This window comes from Amborella trichopoda, chromosome 7 (assembly GCF_054954075.1).
Source record: "Amborella trichopoda isolate Santa Cruz 75 chromosome 7, AtrichopodaSantaCruz75HAP2 v2.0, whole genome shotgun sequence".
NCBI lineage: Eukaryota > Viridiplantae > Streptophyta > Magnoliopsida > Amborellales > Amborellaceae > Amborella > Amborella trichopoda.
This window is the reverse complement of record NC_142342.1, coordinates 32,619,686-32,642,513: the sequence shown is the minus strand read 5'-3', so window position 1 is coordinate 32,642,513 and position 22,828 is coordinate 32,619,686. Positions and strand designations below refer to the sequence as shown.

At 37.5% G+C, this 22,828-nt stretch overlaps 1 protein-coding gene across 6 annotated transcripts; it reads right to left on the bottom strand.

Moving 5' to 3' along the window:
• Positions 1 to 511: 511 nt before the first annotated feature.
• Positions 512 to 12,699, bottom strand: LOC18426465 (thionin-like protein). Of its 6 annotated transcripts, none has more exons than XM_088871155.1 (2): positions 12,076 to 12,699; positions 512 to 1,139 (listed from the first exon to the last, which is right to left on the bottom strand). In XM_088871155.1, the coding sequence occupies exon 1, from the start codon at positions 12,500 to 12,502 to the stop codon at positions 12,116 to 12,118; it is 387 nt and encodes a 128-aa protein (XP_088727281.1). In that variant the 5' UTR covers positions 12,503 to 12,699; the 3' UTR covers positions 512 to 1,139; positions 12,076 to 12,115. The 6 variants fall into 6 exon arrangements, with proteins under 6 accessions (XP_088727281.1, XP_020518175.1, XP_020518176.1 ...); XM_020662516.2 differs by lacking the exon at positions 512 to 1,139 and adding an exon at positions 2,012 to 2,622; XM_020662517.2 differs by lacking the exon at positions 512 to 1,139 and adding an exon at positions 5,733 to 6,223.
• Between the last annotated feature and the right edge of the window lie 10,129 nt (positions 12,700 to 22,828).

Sequence of the window (22,828 nt, the reverse complement as noted above, 5' to 3'; positions counted from 1 at the left end):
AATAATTTAATACTCTTTTAACTCTCTCCTTCATGCGAATCAAAACCAATGGTTCAACGATAAGCTCCATGCCAATAGGCAAGCAAGTCCAGGTCAAGCAGTTAATTTGGTGGATAAACTTGAGAGAAAGAGAAGCCAATTTCAGGTGAGAGGAAGTAGGAGCAAAAAAATTGATTGATTTTGGATAAGATTTACAAAAAGGAATCAATATTATTGAAGCCAGTTGGGAAAAAAAAGAAATGGGACATTTGTGTTCGTCCAAAGCGCTATCTGAACCGTATTCTTTGTGGCGCAAGAGGTGATCCATTCCACTAGACTTAAGGGAAGTAAAGGTATTCTGTGTAAAATTGACCTTGAAAAGGCGTATGACAGAGTGGAATGAGATTTTTTGGATGATACATTACCGTTCATGGGTTTTGGCTCTTTATGAAAATGGATTAAGGGTTGCCTCTTCTTTGTTCATTATTCAATTTTTATCAGTGGCAATGCTTGTGGAATTTCCTTGTTTTTTTATTTTTTATTTTTTGACAAAAGAAAGCTTGTGGGTATTTCAAAGCATCAAGAGACCTTCGCCAATGGAACCCATTATTGCCCTTCCTTTACGCACTGGTTGGGGAGTCTTTCAACCTAATGATGTTTTCGGTAGTAAGGTCCGGTCTCTTTGATGGGCCTAGGACTCATGGTCATGAACAACCTATTTTTCATTTGCAATATGCAGATGGCACCTTTCTCATCACTTCGGCCAACCTGGATCTGGTACAGAATTTGTGGTTGTTTCTAAAATGTTTTGAGTTTATATCAGGGGCAAAAGTAAATGTGCACAAATCCAAACTCATTGGAATTTAATTGTGAGAATTAAGAGTTGGATTATTAGGCAGCATAGTTGGGCTGTGAGGTTGAAGCTCTTCCCGCTGATGGTAGGCTTCCTATTTCAGCTTGGGATCCTATCGTCGAAATATTTGAGCATAAACTTGATGGGTGGAAGGGCAGATGCCTTTCTTTTGGGGGCAGAAATATTATCATCAATTCCACTCTAGCCAATACACACGTGTACTTTCTATCGTTGTTCAGAGCACCGGCAGCAAAGATCAAGAAACTATCTCTAATGCGAAACTTCCTTTGGAGTGGACCCCCTTTGCCTAAAAAATATAACTTGGTTAGATGAAAAATGGTGTGCCGACCCAAGAAAGAGGGAGGCTTAAGCATTCGTACACTCTGACTTATGAACAATGAATAATGCATTGCTTACTAAATGGTGGTGGAAAGTCTCTTTTCATCCTCGTAGTCAATGACAAGAGATCATTTTTGCTAAAAAATATGGTATTGATGAGAATGGAAACATCCCAAAGAAATTGAGAACCAATACATTTCCGAGTTCTAACCTAATGGAAAGAGATTTGCATATTTAAAAAATTATTAATATAATTGTTTATTGCAAATCGACATGCTCTGCATTAGATATTTTACATGATAAACCACCTTTATAAGCTTGCAAAAATATTTACATGATCGCTTAGATAAACCACCTCTATGAGCTTCCAAAGATTCGTGGTCAATTATATAGATCGGTCACATTGCGATCTTTTGTGGGTATTTTTTTCTCGTGCTCGTGAGCATGTGGTGCGGCGTTTTGTTTATTTTTCTTGTTAATTTCCTTCTCGATTTTGATATTTTGTTGATTTTCTTCTTGATTTTGATTTCACTTTAAAACTCAGTGTTCTTTCTTCTTGTTGATTTTCTTTTTGATTTTGATTTCTCTCTAAAACAAAGTTATATTGTCGGTGTTAGTCGCCTGCGATAGAACGGCGAAAGAGAGAGAGGAGCAATATCAGAATTCTCTGTCTCGCGCTAAACCAAAGCTCTCTCGCTCAAACCGGTTAAAGATTTGATGGGTGAAACAAACACAGGGAGAAGTGGTGGGGTTTACGTTCCTCCATTAAGTTGGCTAATGATGAAAGAAGTTCAAGACAAAAGTAGTATGAAGATCAAGATCAAGGATTAGAGACCAATATGTTCAATCTACGGGGAACATTTTATTTAACAATCATGTCGAGTTTGGATTTTAGGGAGGCAGGACACAAACTACTCAAAATCAAACTCGAACCTGCTCAAGAGATGGAGCTATGTGTTATGCTCCTAGAGTGCTGAATTCATGAGAGAACTCATCTCCCATATTACGGTCTGTTGCGTCAGAGGTTTTGCAGGGTTAACAAAGTCCATCAAGAGAACTTTGAGACAAGTGCTTTGTGCACCAGTATTCGTCCATACATCGACTTTAAGCTGAGGAATGTGGCCAAGTTTTTTGCATACTTATTCGGTACATACACTTGACGGAGGAGGATACAACATCGTCCTCCCATATTTTCATCAAATTTCTCTTTCAGGAATTGGACGAGCAAATTGGGTTGTGCTTGCTTAGTGAGAGGCTCAATGATCCCACCATGCATGAGTCGTTTGAGTCCATAACCCATAGGGATGATCCCAAGAATACGAGATTCGCAATATAATTTCTTGATGGCGTCGGTCTTGATGGCATCACAGAGAGCATATGCGAGTATTTGAAGAACATGCCTCGCCTTATAAAGCAGCACACCACTGGCTCTTCTTATGATGGGTCGAGTTCTGAAAGTTACAGAGATCAGAGACATCAAAAGCGGAGGCAGCACTGATTCTTTATTTCTCTTTCCTGATTCCTTTTTGTATTTTCTTTTTTCTTTGTTTTCCTGATTATTTACTTGGAATTTTATTTTACGGTCTTCTTTTAACTTTGCTTATCCAGAAAAGAAGTGGTTCCGTTTTATGTTTTGGTGTATTTAACCATGTGGGGGTTACTCATGGATTTCATTGAGTGTGTTTTTTATCTGGTGATGGACCCTTGTATTTTCTATGGTGGGTTTCTAACGCAGCTGGAAATTACCGGCGACTAATATACAAGCCGGCCATAATGCAGACAAACCACCAAACTTTTATAGAGATCAATAGCTTTGCCTTTTAAACTACAATTGCAAAGGCATGTAATAGTGGCTACTACTGCTTTTATTACGTGGTTTTCTTGAAGGGTACGAAGAGAGAGGAGTGACATGCTATTTGGAAATAATTGGCTTCTTACTGCATTCACGTAATCTTCTTTTGATCCATTGGAAAAACCAGACCAAATCCCTCAAGTAGTCTCTTCTCCCGTCACTTAATATGATCACAATCTGCTTGGCTGTGTCCTTGAAGACAAGCATAAAGAATGTCAAATACATTTCCACCTGTATTCAACAGCTACATTTTTAAAACCATTGAAATCCTAACCAATCCTTCTCCATATTCTGAGACAATGGCTTCTGTGGAGAACTTAAAAGGTGGAAGGCATCTAGTTGAATATAATTTTTTGAAACTTTTAAGATACTCCACGATATGATCCCAAGTCCTTACGTCAATTACTCTGTAACATCCGTTGATTTACTTCCTCAACGTTTGAACTTTATGATGCTCCATAAAAAAAAGTGATCAACATAGCAAAAAACGGTCAGTCATCAATGCTAGAACTTGCTGTTTGTAGTGCTGCTTGCCCTTGCAAACTACTCTGGAGTATTCACCAACTCACATCTATGAGCAAGGCTCACCAGTATGGTACAAGGAATTAATCATGGCCTCTTATTCTTAATGAAGCCCTGCTACCATGCTGTATGTGGCAAACTAGTATGAACTAGAACTTTCTGGGTTTCCAAACTACTGGATTAGGACTTCTTTATTTCCTTTTTACAGGTGATAAGGATTCTTACATGGAAAAGACCTTATGGACTTTATTGACAGCGCTGGGGAGCACCTAATTTTGCGAGTCTCCTGGGATATGGGCCTTGCAGACTGTATTCCTTACAAAGTTATTTTGGACCCAACAACCATTACTGATCAAAATGATAATAAATGGTGGTACCATCAGCTCAGCATCATCTGTACTTTGTGGCTTCTTTTTTAGTTATTTGTCATAATCAAATCCAATTTTCTGTATACCACAGAATCACAGATCAATCTGTCAGAATCACTAATGGCCAGCGCCCACCTACAATGAAGCCCCAAACTTGTTGAGACTAAAGCAAACCTCTTGTGCAATGGGGGGAAAGCCTCCAAAGAGATTGCTTCATGCTAAAACTAGATTAGTGGTTAATCAAGCCCAAGAGACTCGGATGCAAGCAGCCGTACAGGAATTTTTTTAAAAATCACTCATCGTTTCAATATCTATGTCATCCATTCCTATATCAGTATGCATCTAGGTCTAGCCATGCTACGAAGTCAACCAACAAAATGCTCCAAGAGCAACACACCGGAATAATCATGCTATGTTAAGAATGCTTAAAAGTTTTAGACTCTGCTAGTGGCAGGGACTATGGACTTGGCAATGTCCAGAGCCAAGTCAATTTGACACACTGTTAGTGGACTCACAATCTTAACTGAGTCGTTTCGTCTTTAATGTCCATAGTAAAGACTCAGTAAGACTTGGGATTGACCTGAACCATATGAATAACTCTTTTGAGTTTTTCTACGACATGCCAATTTTATTCCCTGCTAAACATACATATTGTAAGACATTGGAGGCATCTGACCTCAGTTGACACAAGTGAGACCTGAGTCTTAAAAACGAATTTGAAAACACTGCTTGTGAATGACATTATGCATTCTGTTTATGATGCATGGAAGTGTTAAGGAATTAATTATTTTATTTTTCCATGAACGTTTGAAGTATCCAAGGCATATAAGGCACCTATTTGCAAGTATGACAGCTTAAGGCTACCATTTCAAATTTTTTAAAACGGCAAGTAGAGAAAAAGAGCTGGCAAAATATGAAAAAGTCTTAGATACATAAACCAAGACACGTAAAGTGAACTTTTCTGTAGGGGAAGATGCAGCCTAAAAGGCAAAAAGTTTGAAATAACATTTGTAGTCCTAATCATTTTAAGACACTCCAAGTGAAAACTTTTCTGTAGGGGAAGATGCAGCCTAAAAGGCAAAAAGTTTGAAATAACATTTGTAGTCCTAAGCATGTTATGCACATCAAATCATGAATGATTATATTGCAGAACCAAAAACAAGTGCATGAGCGTACAATGGAAAGAGTTTATGTACTAGGAAACAATGGCCTACTAGAATTTTTGTAGTAAGAAGTGGCAGTGGCTTTAGGTTGGCAGTAGCATCATGAGATTAAGATTTTCTGGGAGATAAAACCTTTATCTTATGTAAACCCAAACTTATTCAACAAGGAGTTCAATCATCATCTTCTTGATCTAAGGAAAGTTTAACAGTAAGAAAGCATTTGATATGAAATCAAAGGGGCCATTTCTACATGAAACCAATTCATCAATTGATGTGTTCTGGGTCATCTATTTCTCAAACCAATTTTGGGAACTCAATTTCCAATGAAAATCTACAACTTGACTCAAAGGGGTACAGACAAATTCTCAATCTTTCTTGAATGTCGAGGAGCTGCTTACGCATAATCTTATGATGACTCACTCAATGGCAGTGTTTCAAAGAGCGCTAGACGGCACCTAGGCGGCCATGGGGGTCCACGCCGCCCAGCGCCTAAGCGGGCGCCCAGAACTGGAGCGGCCCAGTTGAAAGACAAAATATAGAATTTTGAATTTTTGATACAAATGAGGAGAATTTTGATATTCTAACCACAAATATTAGAATTTTGATATTCTATCCATAATCCATATTTAATATTTCCATGAGTTAGGAATTGAGGAGAAGTCGAAAAGAGAATTTTGATAATCCATAAGACCATAATCCATATTTTCATACAATGCTAAAACAGTAAGACTATACAAGCATACACTGATAGTCTAATACGGACAAAAGTTAGATAGTAGAAACTAAAAATAAGAAAATATATATATACAGAAATTCAAAAAAGATACAGTCTAGGACACAAAGTCACACAATAGTTAACATTCAACAGTCAACAACAAGAGTCAAACACTTAAGCGTCTTCAACTCTTCATTCTTCAGTCATCATCACCATCACCATCATCAGAAGGAGTAGGGTAAGCCTCATCATATGCATCAGAATCGAGGCCATCATCATTAGAGTCATCTCCCTCTTCAACATAATGCTCGTCCTCCTCTGTTTCTTCTGATTCTGCCTCTTCCTTCTCGTCTTCTACCTCCCTCTTACTATGTGCAGATGAAGCCTTAGGAGTCTCGGCTACTCTACCCTTTTCTATCTTTTTGTGCTTCCCTGAACTCAAATATTGTATAATCACCTCCCTAGTAACCTCATGAACATTTTTACACGGGGAAACATCCCCCATAATACCAGCAAGGTGTTTTTTGAACCAATAAATACCCCCATTAGTATCTTTTCCATAATAATTACATTTAATACAATTTTTGTCATTCAGATTCGGGTTATAACCATACTTCCAATCCGGATCACCACTTCTAGAAGAACTTGGAGAAGATAGTTCCATAAAACAAGGCTCATTTTCATCTTTTTTGGTTCTTCTAAATTCAGAAATTGTCTAATTTCATCCCGAATAGCTTCAAGAACCTTTTTGCAAGAAGCAATGTTCCCTTTAATACCGGTAAGGTATTTCTTGAATCGGTTAATACCCTCATTGGTATCTTTTTCACAAAAATTACACCTTATACAATTTTATCGTTTGGTTTCGGGTTATGACCATACTTCCAAACCGGATCACTTCTTCTAGCATAACAAAAAATAAACCTATTCAAATGACAAGGATTTTGTTCATGTTTTTGTTTTACATAACTCATATATTTGCTTAATCTCCTCTTTGATAACTTCAGGCATATTTTTACAAGGGGCAACATCCCTTTTAATACTGGCAAGATGTTTCTTAAACCAGCTTGCCCTTGTTTGTATCTTTTTTACAATAATTGCATCTTATGCAATTTTTGTCATTCGGATTCGGGTTATATCTATATTTCCAACCCGGATCTCCACTTCGATTAGATCTTGAAGAAAACATCTCAAACTAAAACAAGCAATCTAAAAAATAAAGTTTTGGACTTACTTTGTTTGCTCGAACTCCAAACTTCCACCTTTGAGATGTTTTCTGGTGCTAAAATATTAAAAAACACTATCTAATAGGATTAAAAAACTCCAAAACTAAATCTAATCTACTTGGGTGATGTTTGGATCTATTTTCCGTAACTTTGAGAAACACTTCAATCCAATGAAAATCACAAAATCTAGTTTTTTTGAAGTTTCTCTCTCTAAAATGGGTTCTTGTGGGTTTAGGTTTCAAATGAACCTAAAACCTACCCTTAAAAGCTTTTATTTTAAAAAAAAAACTCAATAGAACCTGAAAAATAAAAATCATTTCCACCCCTGGGCGGGGCGCATGCCCTGGGCAGCCGCCTAGGGCTGGGCACTTGCCGCTGGCCTAGGCAGCCGCCCAAGGACTGCCGCCTAGTTTGGCCACCTAGGCCTGGGCGATGTGCCCAAGCCTTCGAGATTGCCTAAGCAACCACCTAAGTGCTCGGCGGTCCGTGTTTTGAATCACTGCTCAGTAGAATGGCAAGCATGAAGGAAATGCTAGACATGTAAGATATTGACAGTTATTTGATGTCCTTTTTAGGATAAAGAAGATTATTGTTTCATTGTGATGTGTCTGTAGCTGTTTGGAGTGGGAGCGAGAGAGGAGGACCATTGCTTACCACAAGCTCCCTAGTTAAGTAGTAGGAGTGCCTACAAATAAATACTAAACATAACCAAATATTTTAAAAATAAGATAAAAACTAATAAAAGAAGTTTGATGCTCGAGTTTCCTTTCAAATTTGGTCTACAATGGGAACCTTTTCCCTTTAAAACCAAAAATTCAGCCTGTGATGCATTTTGTAGGTCCCACCATGAAGCCTACCATAGGAAAGAGGGCAATCTTCCTCAATAGCACTAGTAGAAAGAGTTCCCAAGAAGATGGGGAATGCGTCACTAAGAACATGCAAATTCATTCCGACCCCCAAATGGTGGAAACACATTCCAGGAGTAGACCTGAGATGGAAGACCCTAGTAAGAATGGATGTATTACATGGACAATCCTAGTAAGAATGGATGTATTACATGGCTCATCTATTTGAACAACTTTAGACAATTTCACCTCTGTGCATTCATGCTAGACAAGGATCCAATCATGTTCAGTTGCCAGCTTTTCATAGTTCGTGCTTGGCCTATTTGTCTTCATATGAAAAACCAGACGCACATGTTTTGCATAATGTGAGGTTATTAAACATTTTAGTCAATAGAAGAAGCTTGAGTGTAGTAAAACAGTGTTCCGTCCACCAACTACTGCAATGCATATTCTTGGAAAATGTTTCTTTTACATAACTCGCAAAACCATTATAACAGATGATGCTTCAAGTGCCTCCACATTCTCAAGTGCCATCTTTTTGCAAGTTGCTACATGGAGATCCTCAATCCACTTTATCCAGGTAAATTGCTCCTTCAATGCTGTAACTTTTAGATTGCCAGCAGTGACCAATAAGATTCTAACACCCATCTCCATCATTGGGTGATTCACTTTACAAACATGTGCTACTAGTGCCAAGATGCTGAATAATTCATGGACCATTTTCTGCTTCATTGATCTTTCTCAAGAAAGATCCCAAGTAGTTTCTGACCTAGTTCATAAATTCATATGAACTAAGTTTGCAAGCCACTGGTCATCATTAATACCCACTCACAGGCATGGCCTTCTATGGAAATCTATCATCATGACCCTTCTATTCACGATATGGAAGGATTGCAATAGCAGGATCTTCTAAAGAGTCCTGAAATCCTGTGATGTTTTTACGAACATGCAAAAAAAAACTTAACATAAATATTTAGGATGCATATAGTCTTCGCCGTAAGCATGAATGATTTTTGTGGTATTAATCACAGAGCTCAAAACTTCATCAACGATTGGGGACGATCAAAAAAGGGGAGTACCACTATCCTATAAATGGATATTCAGTGGATGCCTCTGGAGACAATACTGAGAAATAAATGTAATGCAAAAAAATTTACGAACCAGTGACCAAATGGGATTAGTTTTCACTTCATAGAGAATACAGGGAACTGCACCCTACTGGATTATGTGACTTGAATATAGCAAAATAGGCTGCCTCAAGTGTTAAAAGTGCACATAGTTAGCAGGGGGATAACCTTCCATTGCCATCAAGCGATTTGATGCGAAAGAACACATCCCAAGAGGCTGGGTTTTCTTTCTGAGAAAAGTTGACTATAATTGTATTATTGGGTAATAAAATGTACAAAAAATCCCAAGAGACTGGTTATCCTTGTGGAGAAGATCATCTACCTTCATCAGTTAGATGAGGAATCCAACAATTTCCTAAGAGAGGCTAGAAATATCATTTATGGCTCACCAAAGGATATAGCGGGCTTAGACGCCTTATCACTGTAGAACTTTATTCGAGATGCTAATTTTCAATTCTTTTTTATGTTTGATGATGCCTCTCCATTGGTCTGTACTCATGATACATATCAAAATATACAACTTCCAGATGATTCATTGTTGAGAAAAGAAAAGTTAGAGAACAATCCTACAGCTACCAACCATCACATTTATATATGCAAAAGGGCCTGACAAAACAATTTCTACAATCGAAGAAACACCAGCTAGCAGACTTATTACATCGAAGCATATGGAGAAACAGCCAGAAAGCAGGACATACATGGTCACACGTGACTGTTAATTTTTGAGCTAGTTATTTTCTTTTTAATTAATTTCTCAAGTTAGTCGATCCAATAATTAGTCTATAATACACCATTCAAGGTGTTTTCAATCAGCTCCATTGGTTGACAAATCATGCCCCGTGGATCTCTCAAAAATTTACATGGGAACCACTTCAATACAAATAAGTTTCCTTTAAACAACACATAATAGGAAGCAGTTCTAACCCACGAGCTCTAAAATCCCACAAGCTCTACCAATAAAGCAGGTAAGCCTGCTACTGTTGCTCTAAAAAAATATTTTCAATTAACATTCTTAAAAAAAAAAAGTGATATCACAGATGGGATTCAGCTAACTTGACTTGCATTGCAAAGATGAGATCTTGGGACTAAAAGGGTATAAAGCTAAAAATCCGACTTAATAGTGAGAAATGTGAAACTTAATGCCTCAACCAGTACCCAATGTTTTAAGCAGGAAGCCAAGAACATAACACTGGTTACAAGAAGATATTTTTATATAGGTCAGAAAGATAGGTGCACGTGTGTACATTTAATGAAGATCAGTACCAGGGAACACTTTCATCTTTATAATTGTGAGAAAGGCATTTTCTTAATAAAGAAATATTTCACCACACCTAGAATAATTGACGACCCATGATACATCTCTTTCTTTTTTTGGTTTTCTGTTAGTTGACTGAAATTCCATTAATATCGATCTACACGTATCTTTTTCTCTACAAAATTGAGCCTATGTACTACACTCATAACACTTCATTTATATGCTGAAGAGGTCCCTAAGGTTTCAAACAAATTTCACATACCTTCAGAAACGTTATTCACCCTCTCTACCTCCCTACCAATAAGGAACGGCCTAGTACCTAACTTACATCACTTCAATCCCATTATCCCCATTAGTTAGAAAAATTTTCTATATAAGTGGAGATTTTCTTCCAACGCCTAATCGATGCTGAAAATAGGCCCAACATATAATATGAACTTACAGAAAACCATTAACTGTTTCAATACAGGTCAACTACATTTGAAATTGGACACCCATTATATTCAAAAGCAAATCCCAATGAAAATTTGGAAAAAGGCTAAAACATTTGGAGATATCATCAACCAAGACCGTCAAAGTAAAAGTAATAAACAGAGAATTTGAATATATGACAGCCACAATGAGAGAAGGGCCATATTAAAGGAAGCACATCCTAGAAACTAAAAATCTAGAAACAATAGAGGCATTGTAAAAAACATTAAAGCAATGAATTGGAAAACAGGCAGATGACTCTACATCAGAGTGATGTTCCACTTATCTCATTTTGCTTGTATGCATAAAAAATACTGTAAACAGATTGAAGCAGGAATTCATTACGCATTGGAGGGTCTATAGAGTGCACGACAAGAAAATCTTGGTAATAATCCACCGAATTTTCCTCAATACTGACTCTTCCTTGGCATGAGATAATTCCACTGATCTCCTCACACTCATGGCAGTATATCACATTCACATAACTGCTAATCCACGAAGTGAATTTAGTCAATAACAGTGATACTGCTAATTGCACATATTTATATGTCTACAACACATTCCAAGCAAAAGGAGAAGGAGACATCCCCTTAGAGGAATATACCTTCTTCTCTAATAATTGCACTTTCACGCTTTGTGCTTTAAACCAAATATTCAATTACTGACATAGATCACAAATAAATTCAGATAAGGAATTCAAACTAGTAAAAGAATGAAAGTGAAATTAGTTCCCATGAAACGAGGAGATTCATGTTTCTCGAGATTATGAGTTACTTTCTTTGCACCAGAACATCTACAAGCCTCAGATTTCTTCTATGCAAAATCGCATGCCGAATTACACATCACACCACAAGCTGAATATGCCAAAACCAAGTATGCAACAATCTCAATAACCATGCATACTGAAACAGTGATAGTCAGCATCAGCCAAAGTACCAAAAAACACATAACCACCACAAGAGGGGGGAAAAAAAAAAGGGCGAGAGAAGAGAGAGGGGTAAAAGTCACCCATTAACCCCAACTAACTAATTGCGCCCATCATCAACTAAGAAGTCTCAACAATGAGAACAGATATACCACAGAAAACTTCCTTAAATCCACTACACTAAATAAAAACCATTGAAAACGGAAGACCAGAATGGAAATGCGCCAATATTGTGCAAGAACCCCGAAAGCCTATCTGTTTGTCAACTATGCATCACTTTTTTAAAGCATATCGAAATAGACCCAAATCCTCTAATTCCAACAAAATCAGTAGTGTTTCTCTCTCTCAAAACAAAAAAGAGGAAGAAAGAGTCAACAGAACACCCAATCTGTTTCTCTCTGAAAACGGAAAAGGAGAAAGAAAGAGTGAGAGGCTAACCTGAACTGGATACATCCCAATCACAAAATGAGGAACCACACTACGAAGGGAGCTTGAGGCACTCGGACTGGCATCTGCGAAGGCAAATATCATTCCAATTAGGGACATGGTGCTGGTTGACACAAACCGTACGCGCACAGGCCTCAGCACACGCATCGAGCTCAGAAACCCCACAAACTGTGACACAGGTATCAGGGGTGGGATCCTTCGAGAAGGCCCCAACCCTCTTGAGCATCCGCTTCGAGGTGCAGACTCTCTCGCAAAAGAAGACCTCTTCAGAGCTCTTCTCTCTCCCGACGCCGCTGCCAGAAGCCACCGCCTTGATGCGCAGCTCCTCAGCTTTCTTCTTTCCCACTCTTCTCACCGCCTGCCCTGCAACCACAGCAGGGATGGCCGCAGCCACCACACTCCACCACCACTCCACCATCACTCTCCCTCACCTCATAATCTGAGGTGGTTTTTCTTCAGAGTTTTAAATTGCAGAGAGAAACGGAATTTGGTAGATGTATTTAAGGGGATCGAAGGAGAGAGAGGAATGATCTTAAGAGGAGAGAGCAGAGGAAGATACAGAGTGGAAAGAGCGAGGTTTACAAGGCCACTTTAATCCTTTCCTGCTTCTAATAAAACTTCTCGTAAATCGTTAGGGATGGTTCAGCTAGGGGTAGCAATGGGACGGGTCTGACCCGATCAAACGACCCGGCCACGGTTGGCCAACCACGGCCTGAGGGTTAGGTCTCGACTTTTTTTTTATTTTTTTTTTGTGTTTTTCTTTCGTTTTCTATTTGGGCCTCCAGAATAGGGCTAGGTCCATGGCCTTTTAGGCCTGATCAAGGCCGGCATATGGGGACTACGACCGGCCTTGTACCAGCGGCCGCCCAGCAAGCCCGGCCTGTTGCCACTCCTAAGTTCAGTTCAGGGTTCTTTGAACGCGGTGGTTCCAAGCCAATCCAAATCAGAAAATCACTTTTAAGATTATATTGTTCCTAAGCACTCAAAAAAAAAAAAAAAACAAAAAAAAACAAAACAACATAGTATTGGTCGTGGGCGTGGGTTTGCCTAGCCATTAAAACCACCCATTACATAATTTTCTTTTAGAATTGTCTACAAAAATTTTATGTGACACAATCATTCTCATTCAATTACATGTCAAATTGGATGGTTTAGTGAGTCATGAAGTCCGGAGAATTTTTTTTTCTAGATTTTGTGTCTATTCAATAACACTTTTACAACCACCCATTGAGACAAAAATGATTGTGACCTCTATATAAAAAACATAAATAATCTCTTTGTAGACGATCTTCTTTTTTTTTTCTTTCGAAGTTTTTGAAGTATTTTTTCATAAATTCACACCACAAACTTATATTTAATATTTTATGGATCACTGATTTGGATCGCCAAGCCAAATATTCAATACAGATATGTGGGACGACAGATCACCCCATTGATGTGGGTTTTGAAGCACTTGCTCATACTTACTAGGCTATCCCATCATATACATCTTATCACGCTCTACGTTGTTTGGATTTTTTATTTCCATTTTTTCTCTTTTTTATTTTCATTTTTGTGTATTTAGGCTCTCATATTTTTGTACTCAGATTGCAGCTCTGCTTGGTTAAAAAAAATAATTAGAGGGGAATGGCGTTGAGGTTGTGGTGGTAGCGCCACTTGAGCCTCAACTATCGATCTAGGTTTCCATTCCCACTGACGCATTTGAAAACCGCTAATTAGTTCTAAAAACAGGTAAGGACCTGTATTCTCCATTGATCTACCCAAAAAAAAGAAATTAAAGCAATGATTATTATCCTCCATATATTGATGAAACATGCCCGTGAGCACTACAGAGTGAAAGAGATATTAGAGCTTGTTGGAGCTAACTTAGCCAATTTGATTGCCCGATATATGGGAACCAGCCGGGTCCCCCCTTAAATTGGCCGGTTCACTAATAAAATCCACCAATTTTCATAGAAATTGGTCAAATCTGTCAAAGCATAATTGGCTGGTTCTACCTTCAAGCAGTTTTGAATTTTTTGGTAGAGAGGCCGGCTGATAGTAGAGTTGGCTGGTTTTGCCCTTAACCAATTTGAGCAAGGGAAACTTTAGTGTGGTTAGAATTTTTTCCTTAAATCCGGTAGCCCTGCATTTTTTTTTTTTTTGGTGGACTTAGAGCATAATTGGCTGGTTCTTTCCTCAACCAATTCGAACAAAGGAAACTTAGTGTGGTTATAATTTTTTCCTTAAATTCGGTGGCCCGCCTCCATATTTTTAAATTTTTTGATAGAGGGCCGATGGCCTACCCCTATATTTATCGTAAAAGAGAATGTCATCACTTAACCCAAACGTGCCAACAAGCGAGGATGAGAGCTTCCGCACCGTCCTGTCATACGCTTTTTATAGAAGCTCGCACTCTTTTTAATCTTCGATGTGAGACAAATTCTCACACTTCTTCACTGCAACAATTCAATGTATTGCAAAACTTTGGGATCAATTTTACATACAAGACATTTTACAAACCTTTGGTCGTAATTTTACATAAGAGATATTTACAATGCCCAGCAAACTTACATAGCTATTTATATATTTTATTACTTTATTTAAATAGTTAATATTTAAAGCTACTTTATTTATAGGGCAGTGTTTGTATAAAGCGAAGGCCCTAAACAATTATAGTAAGGTGAATAACATCGAAAGATGTCATTTTTGCACCTTATATAAACTTTTCCCTTAGTTATATAGTTTATTTATATGGTATAAACTTTGCTATATTTTCTTTACGCCATAGTTTAATTATAGTTAATGTATACCATAGTTATTTTACGCCATAGCTAATTTTTAAAATTTACAACATCACTCTAAATTAGCTAATTTTTAATTATATACCTTATTTACACTATATACCTTTGATTTTATACCTTCAAAGTTATATAAATAAAGTTATATGGTGTAAAGAAAACCTTGGCAAAAAGGAAACTAAGACAATGCGACATCTATCTCCTTTTTTCTTTTTGGGTTTTTTGACATTCAAAGGAAATTAAGACAATGTAAAGGAAAAAAGAACCCTAAAATATTCAATGGTCAACAAATATCTAGACAGGAAAACGACGTATCAATATTCATATATTTTTCTAAAATAATAAAAGTATATAATGTATCACTCCCAAATTTTTTTAAACTCAAAAACAAAATTTCTAGAAATTTTTTAAATTCTTTTATGCAGAAACTGGCCAAATTGGATCGTTGATCCACTTATTCAACTCAGTTTTTGGAGTGATCAATCCAGTTCACCAATCTGTTTTTTAACCTTGTTGAAAAGGGTTGTAAGTACCATGTCACATCAATATTAGCCCAATGGTAGATGTAGATCTAGGAGGACACGAGTGAGAGAAGTGGGACAAGTTAAAGCATATCCTCTTGTAGGAATGGTCATGAGGAAAACTAGTCACTCCTATATTATAAGATAGTGGCTTTTGGGGATAACTGAAAACTTCAACATGTATCCTACAAAGCATCAGAGCTGCTAGTAGCCTTTGGTCTTTGTGAATCTTGAGATTTTGAGTTTGGTGGTGATCCATGAGCATGCATATCCTCGAAAGAGGATTCTTGTGATGGAGGAAACTAGATACTCATGTTTAGTACTTGGTGTTTGTTGTTGTGCGCAGAAGCTCTAAATCCGACGGGTAATATTTGGTAAATAAAGTATGAGAAATAAAGCATGAAACAGATACAACAAGAATACAAAGATTTACGTAGTTCACCCCAGAAGGGCTACATCCACAGGTTCGGCAAACTGAAATCCATTATACCAATGAAAGTTACATCAAAGATTTTGGAATAAACCTCGACAAAAACACAGTCAAGTCAAGCAAACCCTTTTAAACAACTATTCATTCCTTCTCTTTACTTCTAACAATATCCACAACAGTAGATAGAGACACGAGAGCAAAGAGAAACTGATTTTCTCTCTTGCTAAAAGGGAAACAACCCAAAATCTCTATGGGAAACGTTTCTTTACAACAAACAAGCCTCTCAATCTTTGGGAATCTACAAGATGCACTATCAATGTTTCTCTTCATAGGACACTTTATTCTCTAAAAGGAAATTTCATCTAATGCACAGGAGGCCTTGCCCCCCCCCCCCCCCCCCCCCCCCCTCTCTCTAGAGGAACCAATATCTTGTTGTGCTCTGATACTACTTGTTGTGCGAGGAAGCTCTAAACCTGATGGGTTAATTTTTGGCAAATAGAGTAGGAGAAATAAAACATGAGACACATACAACAAAAACACTAAGATTTATGTAGTTCACCCCAAGAGGGCTACATCCACGGGCACGTCAAACAAAAATCCATTATACAAATGAAAGTTACATCAAAGATTTTGGAACAAACCTCGACAAAAACACAGTTGAACAAGCCCTTTTAAGCCTGCTCTCCTAAATGACACCATGTCGATCTCTCATCTATTTTCCATAACTAGATCATTGTCTAGGAAGAGAACAACTTTGTGAGCAAACGAAACTTTATCTCACTAAAAGGAAAAACGACTCAAAATCTCCATGGGAACCGCTTCTCTACAAGAAGCAACCTCTCACTTTGCAAGAGTCTTCAGGAGGCACCATCAATGTTTCTCTTCATATAAAGCTCTCTTCATAGGAAACTCTGCCTCCATCTCTCTCTAGAGAAGCCACCATTCTCATATGGTGAGCCAAATTTGGTACACAAATTCTTTGCACTTTCATCTCATATATTTAAAGTTAGGAATCCATACTAAATTAGAAACTTCCTTTTTTTTTTTTGACAAATATTCTTAACTTTTATTCATAACTAAGAAAAATAAATTACATCATTAGAAATAACAATAGAAGGTAAGGAAGCACCACCCTTAGCCAAGGCATCGATCACATGATTCGCTTCACGATAAACATGGGAGAAAGAAACTGAAAGTGAATCTACCAAATCCATAACTTGCAACCAAATAAAGCGTAGCTCCCAGGGAATTTTTTGCTCTCTATTACACCATTTAATCACATTTAAGGAATCCCCTTCTATCCAAAAGTTATTACCAATATTCCTATCAATGAATATTTTCACCCTACAAAGTAGAGCACTCAGTTCAGCATAATTGGTTGTTTGAACACTTATTCGACCATCATAAAAGAATGTTACCCGAGCAATCTCGCAAAACCTTGCCAATCCCCGGTTAAGCCAGGATTTCCCATCGAACTACAATCAAAGTTAAGCTTCAAACAACCACTCGAAGGGGCAGTCCAAATGCTTTTCGGACTACTTTTAACAAGGAGGAAAAGATTACTAAGATTTGCCATAACATCGACTTTGGAGATACCCCAACCCTCCTTTGTCACAGACAAGCAAGAACAAATAGAGAATTTGATGATATGTATTGTTCTTTCAAAAGACATAGAAATCCCCTAAAAATTCTTTCTGTTTCTTTCCTTCCATACCTCCCAAAGGATAACACCTTTCGCGATTTTCCAAATACTTCTCCCAGCAAGATCAAATTGTGACACTACCCCTTCCAGTGATTGGGGAAGCACCAAATTAATCCCTAAAACCCCAAATAAGCACTACCCAATTCTCACAGTGAAAGAACAATGAATATAAATGTGCGCACCAGATTCCCCATCATCTTTACATAGTAAACAAACATTTGGCAAGACCTTCCCCCTTTTGATCAAATTATCAATAGTCAAAACTTTAGCTATCGCCGCCAGCCAAATAAATACTTGAATTTTATTCGGAATGGGCCATTTCCAAATTTGGGCAATATGAGAGCAAGATCATCTCCACCGATCATGAAATAAAAGGTTATAACATGATTTAACAGAAAAAACCCCATCACTCTCAATTCCCCATATCATTTCATCCTATGCATTCAGTGAGATATAAGCTTTATCTAACAATTCCATCAATGCACACCATTGGGAAAGCTACACATTGTTCAAGCGACTGTAAGTCAGAAAAATGTTCCAAGATATAAGATGACCCCTTCTCTCTACAGCCTCGATAACTTTCAGATTAGGTCGCGTTATCATAGCAAATAATTATGGAAATACCGACTTCAAAGGGTATTCCCCAATCCATTTATGATGCCAAAAAAGAAACTCGCCTACCACACCCCATATTCCATCTGAAATAACCCGAAATCATAGGCTTACAATTAAAAATGACCTTCCAAACATGAGAGATATCATTACCTCTACACCCCCCCACCCCCCCAACCAACGAGCCAGATATCAAATTTATCCATCCCATACTTTGCCAAAAGAACTTTGAACCAAAGATGATCCTGCAAATGAAAACTACACCACCACCATTTGCACAGCAAAGCCTGATTTACCATTCTAATATTCATAATGCCCATGTCCTCCTTCTCTCTTCAAAGTACATCCCATCTTAGGAGATGAAATTTCCTCTGTTCATTACCGGAACTCCTTATAAATCCCACATCATTTTTTCTAATTTTTTGCTACCGAAGCGGGCATATTAATCAATGACATTTGATACACCAGAAGATTCGCTAGGAAAGATCTCAACAATGTCACCATTCCACCCAACGACAAATACGTGTGCTTCCACAGAGCTAACTTAACTTGAACTCTTTCAAGCACAATATCCCAAACTGTAATGGAGAGCTTGAAGGTAGGGCAAGATAACTGAGAAGGAACGATCCAACTTTACATCCATCCTATTTGCCTGATCCAGCGTCAGGTCCTCCGAGCAATTAATACCAACCATGAATGATTTGTGAAAGTTAACTTTTAGGCCGAGTGTAACTTCACAGATTTCCAAGAATCTAGAAATATTTGAAACATGGGAAGGATCCGCATCATGAAAATTAAAGTATCATCAGCATATTGGAGATGAGAGATAACAATACCAGAGTCAGAAATATTAAAACCTGCAAAATGACCCAAACTTTCCACCTTACTTAACATCAAGCTTAAACATTATGCATAGATAGTGAATAAAAAAAGAGATAGAGGGTCTCCTTGATGCAATCCTCTAGAAGCATTGAAGAAGCCAATGGGTCTTCCCTTAAATAAGACCGAGAGGTGCACAAAAGAAAGACACCCATAAATTCAGCTTCTCCATCTATCTCCAAACCCTATAACCTTGATAATTTCTAAAATAATACCCCATTCTACTCTATCATAAGTTTTTTCCACATCCAACTTAAGCAAAATACCTGGCGTCTTACTCAAAACTCTAGAATGGATACATTCTTGGGTTACTAGCACAATGTTAGTAATTTGGCGATCCTGGATAAATGTTGACTGAGTATTGGAGATAAGAGCAAGGATGACTACTTTCAACCTTTCTGCCAAAACTTTTGCAATAATCTTGTAAATGCTGGTAAGTAAACTAATCGATCTCGCGTCTGAAAGGTCAGGGATCACAGATTTCTTAGGAATCAAAGCCAGATACGTAGAATTTATCCCTTTAAAAATTTGCCCCCTTAACATAAAACTTTTAACCAACTCCAATAATTCGCCTTTAATCAAATTCCAAAAACTATGGAAGAAAGCTAAAGGGAAACCGTCAGGTCCTGGGGGCTTATCCCTAGGCAATGCAGACACTGCCTTTTGTAACTCCTCACTGATAACTTCTCTTTTCAACAGATTCTTCATCTCCATAGGCAGAACTTTGAAGGGGACTCTATTTAAAGAAAGGGTAACTCTTACTTCTTTAGATTGAAGATCAAGATGGTCTTCATGTCTCCTATATATGAGATATATGATTGGCTAATTAAAGCTAGGCAAGGCATAGATAGACCATAGATCCTGTTTGACCTCCCTAAAGATAAGTTTATGGTTACAAGTGTTGGATTTGGTGCTATCCAAAATCACCAACATAAGGAAATCCCAAATTTTGTGGGATTGAGATATTCCCATATTATGTGGGATTGAGATATTCCTATAGGGATTGGGATTGATATTGATAAGTTTCCTAAAAGAAATAAAAATCCAAAAAGATTAGGACTCTTGGATATATCTATTGGGTTTTTTAGATATATGTAATGTCAATAGGAAGTTTCTCTCTTCTTTTTTCTTCTTCCTTTTCTTTTAAATAAAAAATTTCCTATTGATATTACATACATCTCAAAATAATAGATATATCCAAGAGTCCTAATCTTTTTAGATTTCTATATTTTTTAGGAAACTTATCAATATCAATCTCATTCCCTATAAGAATATCTCAATCCCACATAATATGGGAATATCTTAATTCCACAAAATTTGGGATTTCTTTATGTTGATGCTTTTGGATAGCACCATATCCAACACTTGTAGCCATAAACTTGTCTTTAGGGAGGTGACACAGGATCTATGGTACATCTATGGCTTGACTAGCTTTGATAGGTCATTCATATATCTCATTATCTGGATCTTCAGTATGTTGGATTGGTATTGGTCTAGGTTGTTGTCATATGATAGTCATGGAACATTTGGTGATATTGTTTCATTGCTAGCACACTCTTCCAATGGTATTTCAAGTTATTTTTAGAAGTTTTTAATGAAAAATAAAATTGATCTTATTTTTCAATTCAGCCACCTATATTGGTATAATAATTTTTTATTTAAAATATGAGTACTTTTGGAAATTTTTGTTGTAAAATAAGAGTTTTCCTGGGATCAATTTATTTGTTTAAATAGGAAACAAGTTGGATGCAATATGGGTAGCCATAATTTGGCATGCCCTTTGTATCATGGGGGCCCACACTTCTTTGATCTTTTGATTAAATGGACCCCATTGGTCATGGGAACATGGGGCAGTCAAAAAGAGAAACGAAATTTGCATGGGGCACAGTAAATATCCCTAATCGGTGCATGATATTCCAAAATTGGTGTCATAATGCAAATAAGATCACAAAGTTACCAGTTGGTTAGGCAGTTAAGGTTAAAAGGGTAAATACAATTGAACCTAGACAAAGAAGTCTAAATCAAATTGGAGCTACTTCCAAAGAATGCTATTACAAATGGTATTTCCTAAAAATGTTTCATTTGACTCTACCTTGGATTGAAATGTTGTTGGAAAAAAGACTCCTCTAGGAATAATTATGGTATTTCCACCTTTGATCATGATTGTTGGGCAAGGATGCATAGAAGGCTATTTTACTTAGATTCATCTCTACTTCAAGTAACCTACCCCTCTGCACAACACATGAAAGTTCTAAGAGCCAAGAGAGAGCATCACATGAGGGAGCTTCAAATACCCCACCCCTCTATACAATACATGAAAGTTCCAAGAGTCAAGAGAGAGCATCATATGAAGAATCTTAAGACTGGGTCATATTACGGGTGTCAATGGACCCAGACCCAACCCGGGTCTGGGTATGTGTCCAAAAAATGGACCCAGTAGGTCGGGTGCAATTAAAAATATGGGACTCAAACACTATTTAGGTCTGGGTCTGGGTCCATATGGACGTTGACCACGACCTCGATTGCCACAACGTCCATATTGTCAAAATCCATGTTTTCATTCGAGTTTGAGTATTATGTCTCTAGCTATCAGTCAATTTTTTTTCCTAAATCCATGTTCTTATTTGAACTTTAAATCTTGTTTTTAGTTTGATTTTTGCTAATTTATTTTTATTTTTTTACAATTTTTTTGCTTTCTTTATGTTTTAGGGGTCCATTTTGACCCATACATTAGATTTGCCGAGTTACTTGGCCCAAGCAGTGCTTGAGAACTGATCTTGAGCAACGTTCGTGGCTCAAATTCTCTGCCAGTCATTAATTCTTGACATTGGAGGGTTGGGCAAGTGCTGGCAAACTATGGAAACCCATATGTTAGCACTGTACAACCCCAAGAAAAACCAAGCCTCATAGAGTTGACCGCAAGTGTTGGATCCTATCAAACCTTGAGATGTGAGGGTAATTTGGTAATGATGATTCCATCATATGCAGGTTGATAATGGCCTAATGGACGTGAAATCACATGGCAACAACAAATATTTCATTTATATTCTCATTCCACCTTCTTCATTGGATTTTTTTTCACTTGTTTTGGCCCTTTTGGTGATTAAGAAAAAACTGGTTTTGGCTTGAAAAGTTGGACCAAACAGCCTCGCCAACACAAAAGCTAGTATATACATATCCTGGATGTTTATCTACAAGGTCCCAAACTACCCATAAGCTTAAAGCTACAAGAAAAGTTCTTTATCATGTGGCAATGAATTTATGTAGATTGGACAAGATAAAAGTATATGCTTTTTCTTTTCTGCCTTTTTGTCATGCATACAGGAAAGTTGACAGACCCCACATCAATTGGGATATGTTGTCAATTACTGTATCCTAGGGGTGCTCGCAAGTTAAGGAACATAATTATTTGTACCTTCGCTTCTGTTTGTTCTACTTGTTTCTGTCTAAGGAGTTAGTGTTAGGCACTTATCAACGCGTTCTTATTAATGTCGTTTCTTACCACCTCACTTTTGTAGAGGCATAACTATCAGGATGTTCTATAGTGCACAAACTTGTAAAGTAATTGCATACTCATATGGCTCTACACAACAAATCTAAGTAGAAACCAATAATCATCATTTCAATTAACAAAAGACAATAGCTTGCATTCAATATCAGACAATATTTCACTAACAAAGACAACTAACCTCTCACTAATAGAGACAGCTTGTGTCACGACCCCACCCCCGACCACCGTACCTTACACGACGACGGGCGATCGAGAGTGGGCTCGTGATTCAATGTAACGTTTGTCACTCAGGTAGAAGTGGACTCAATG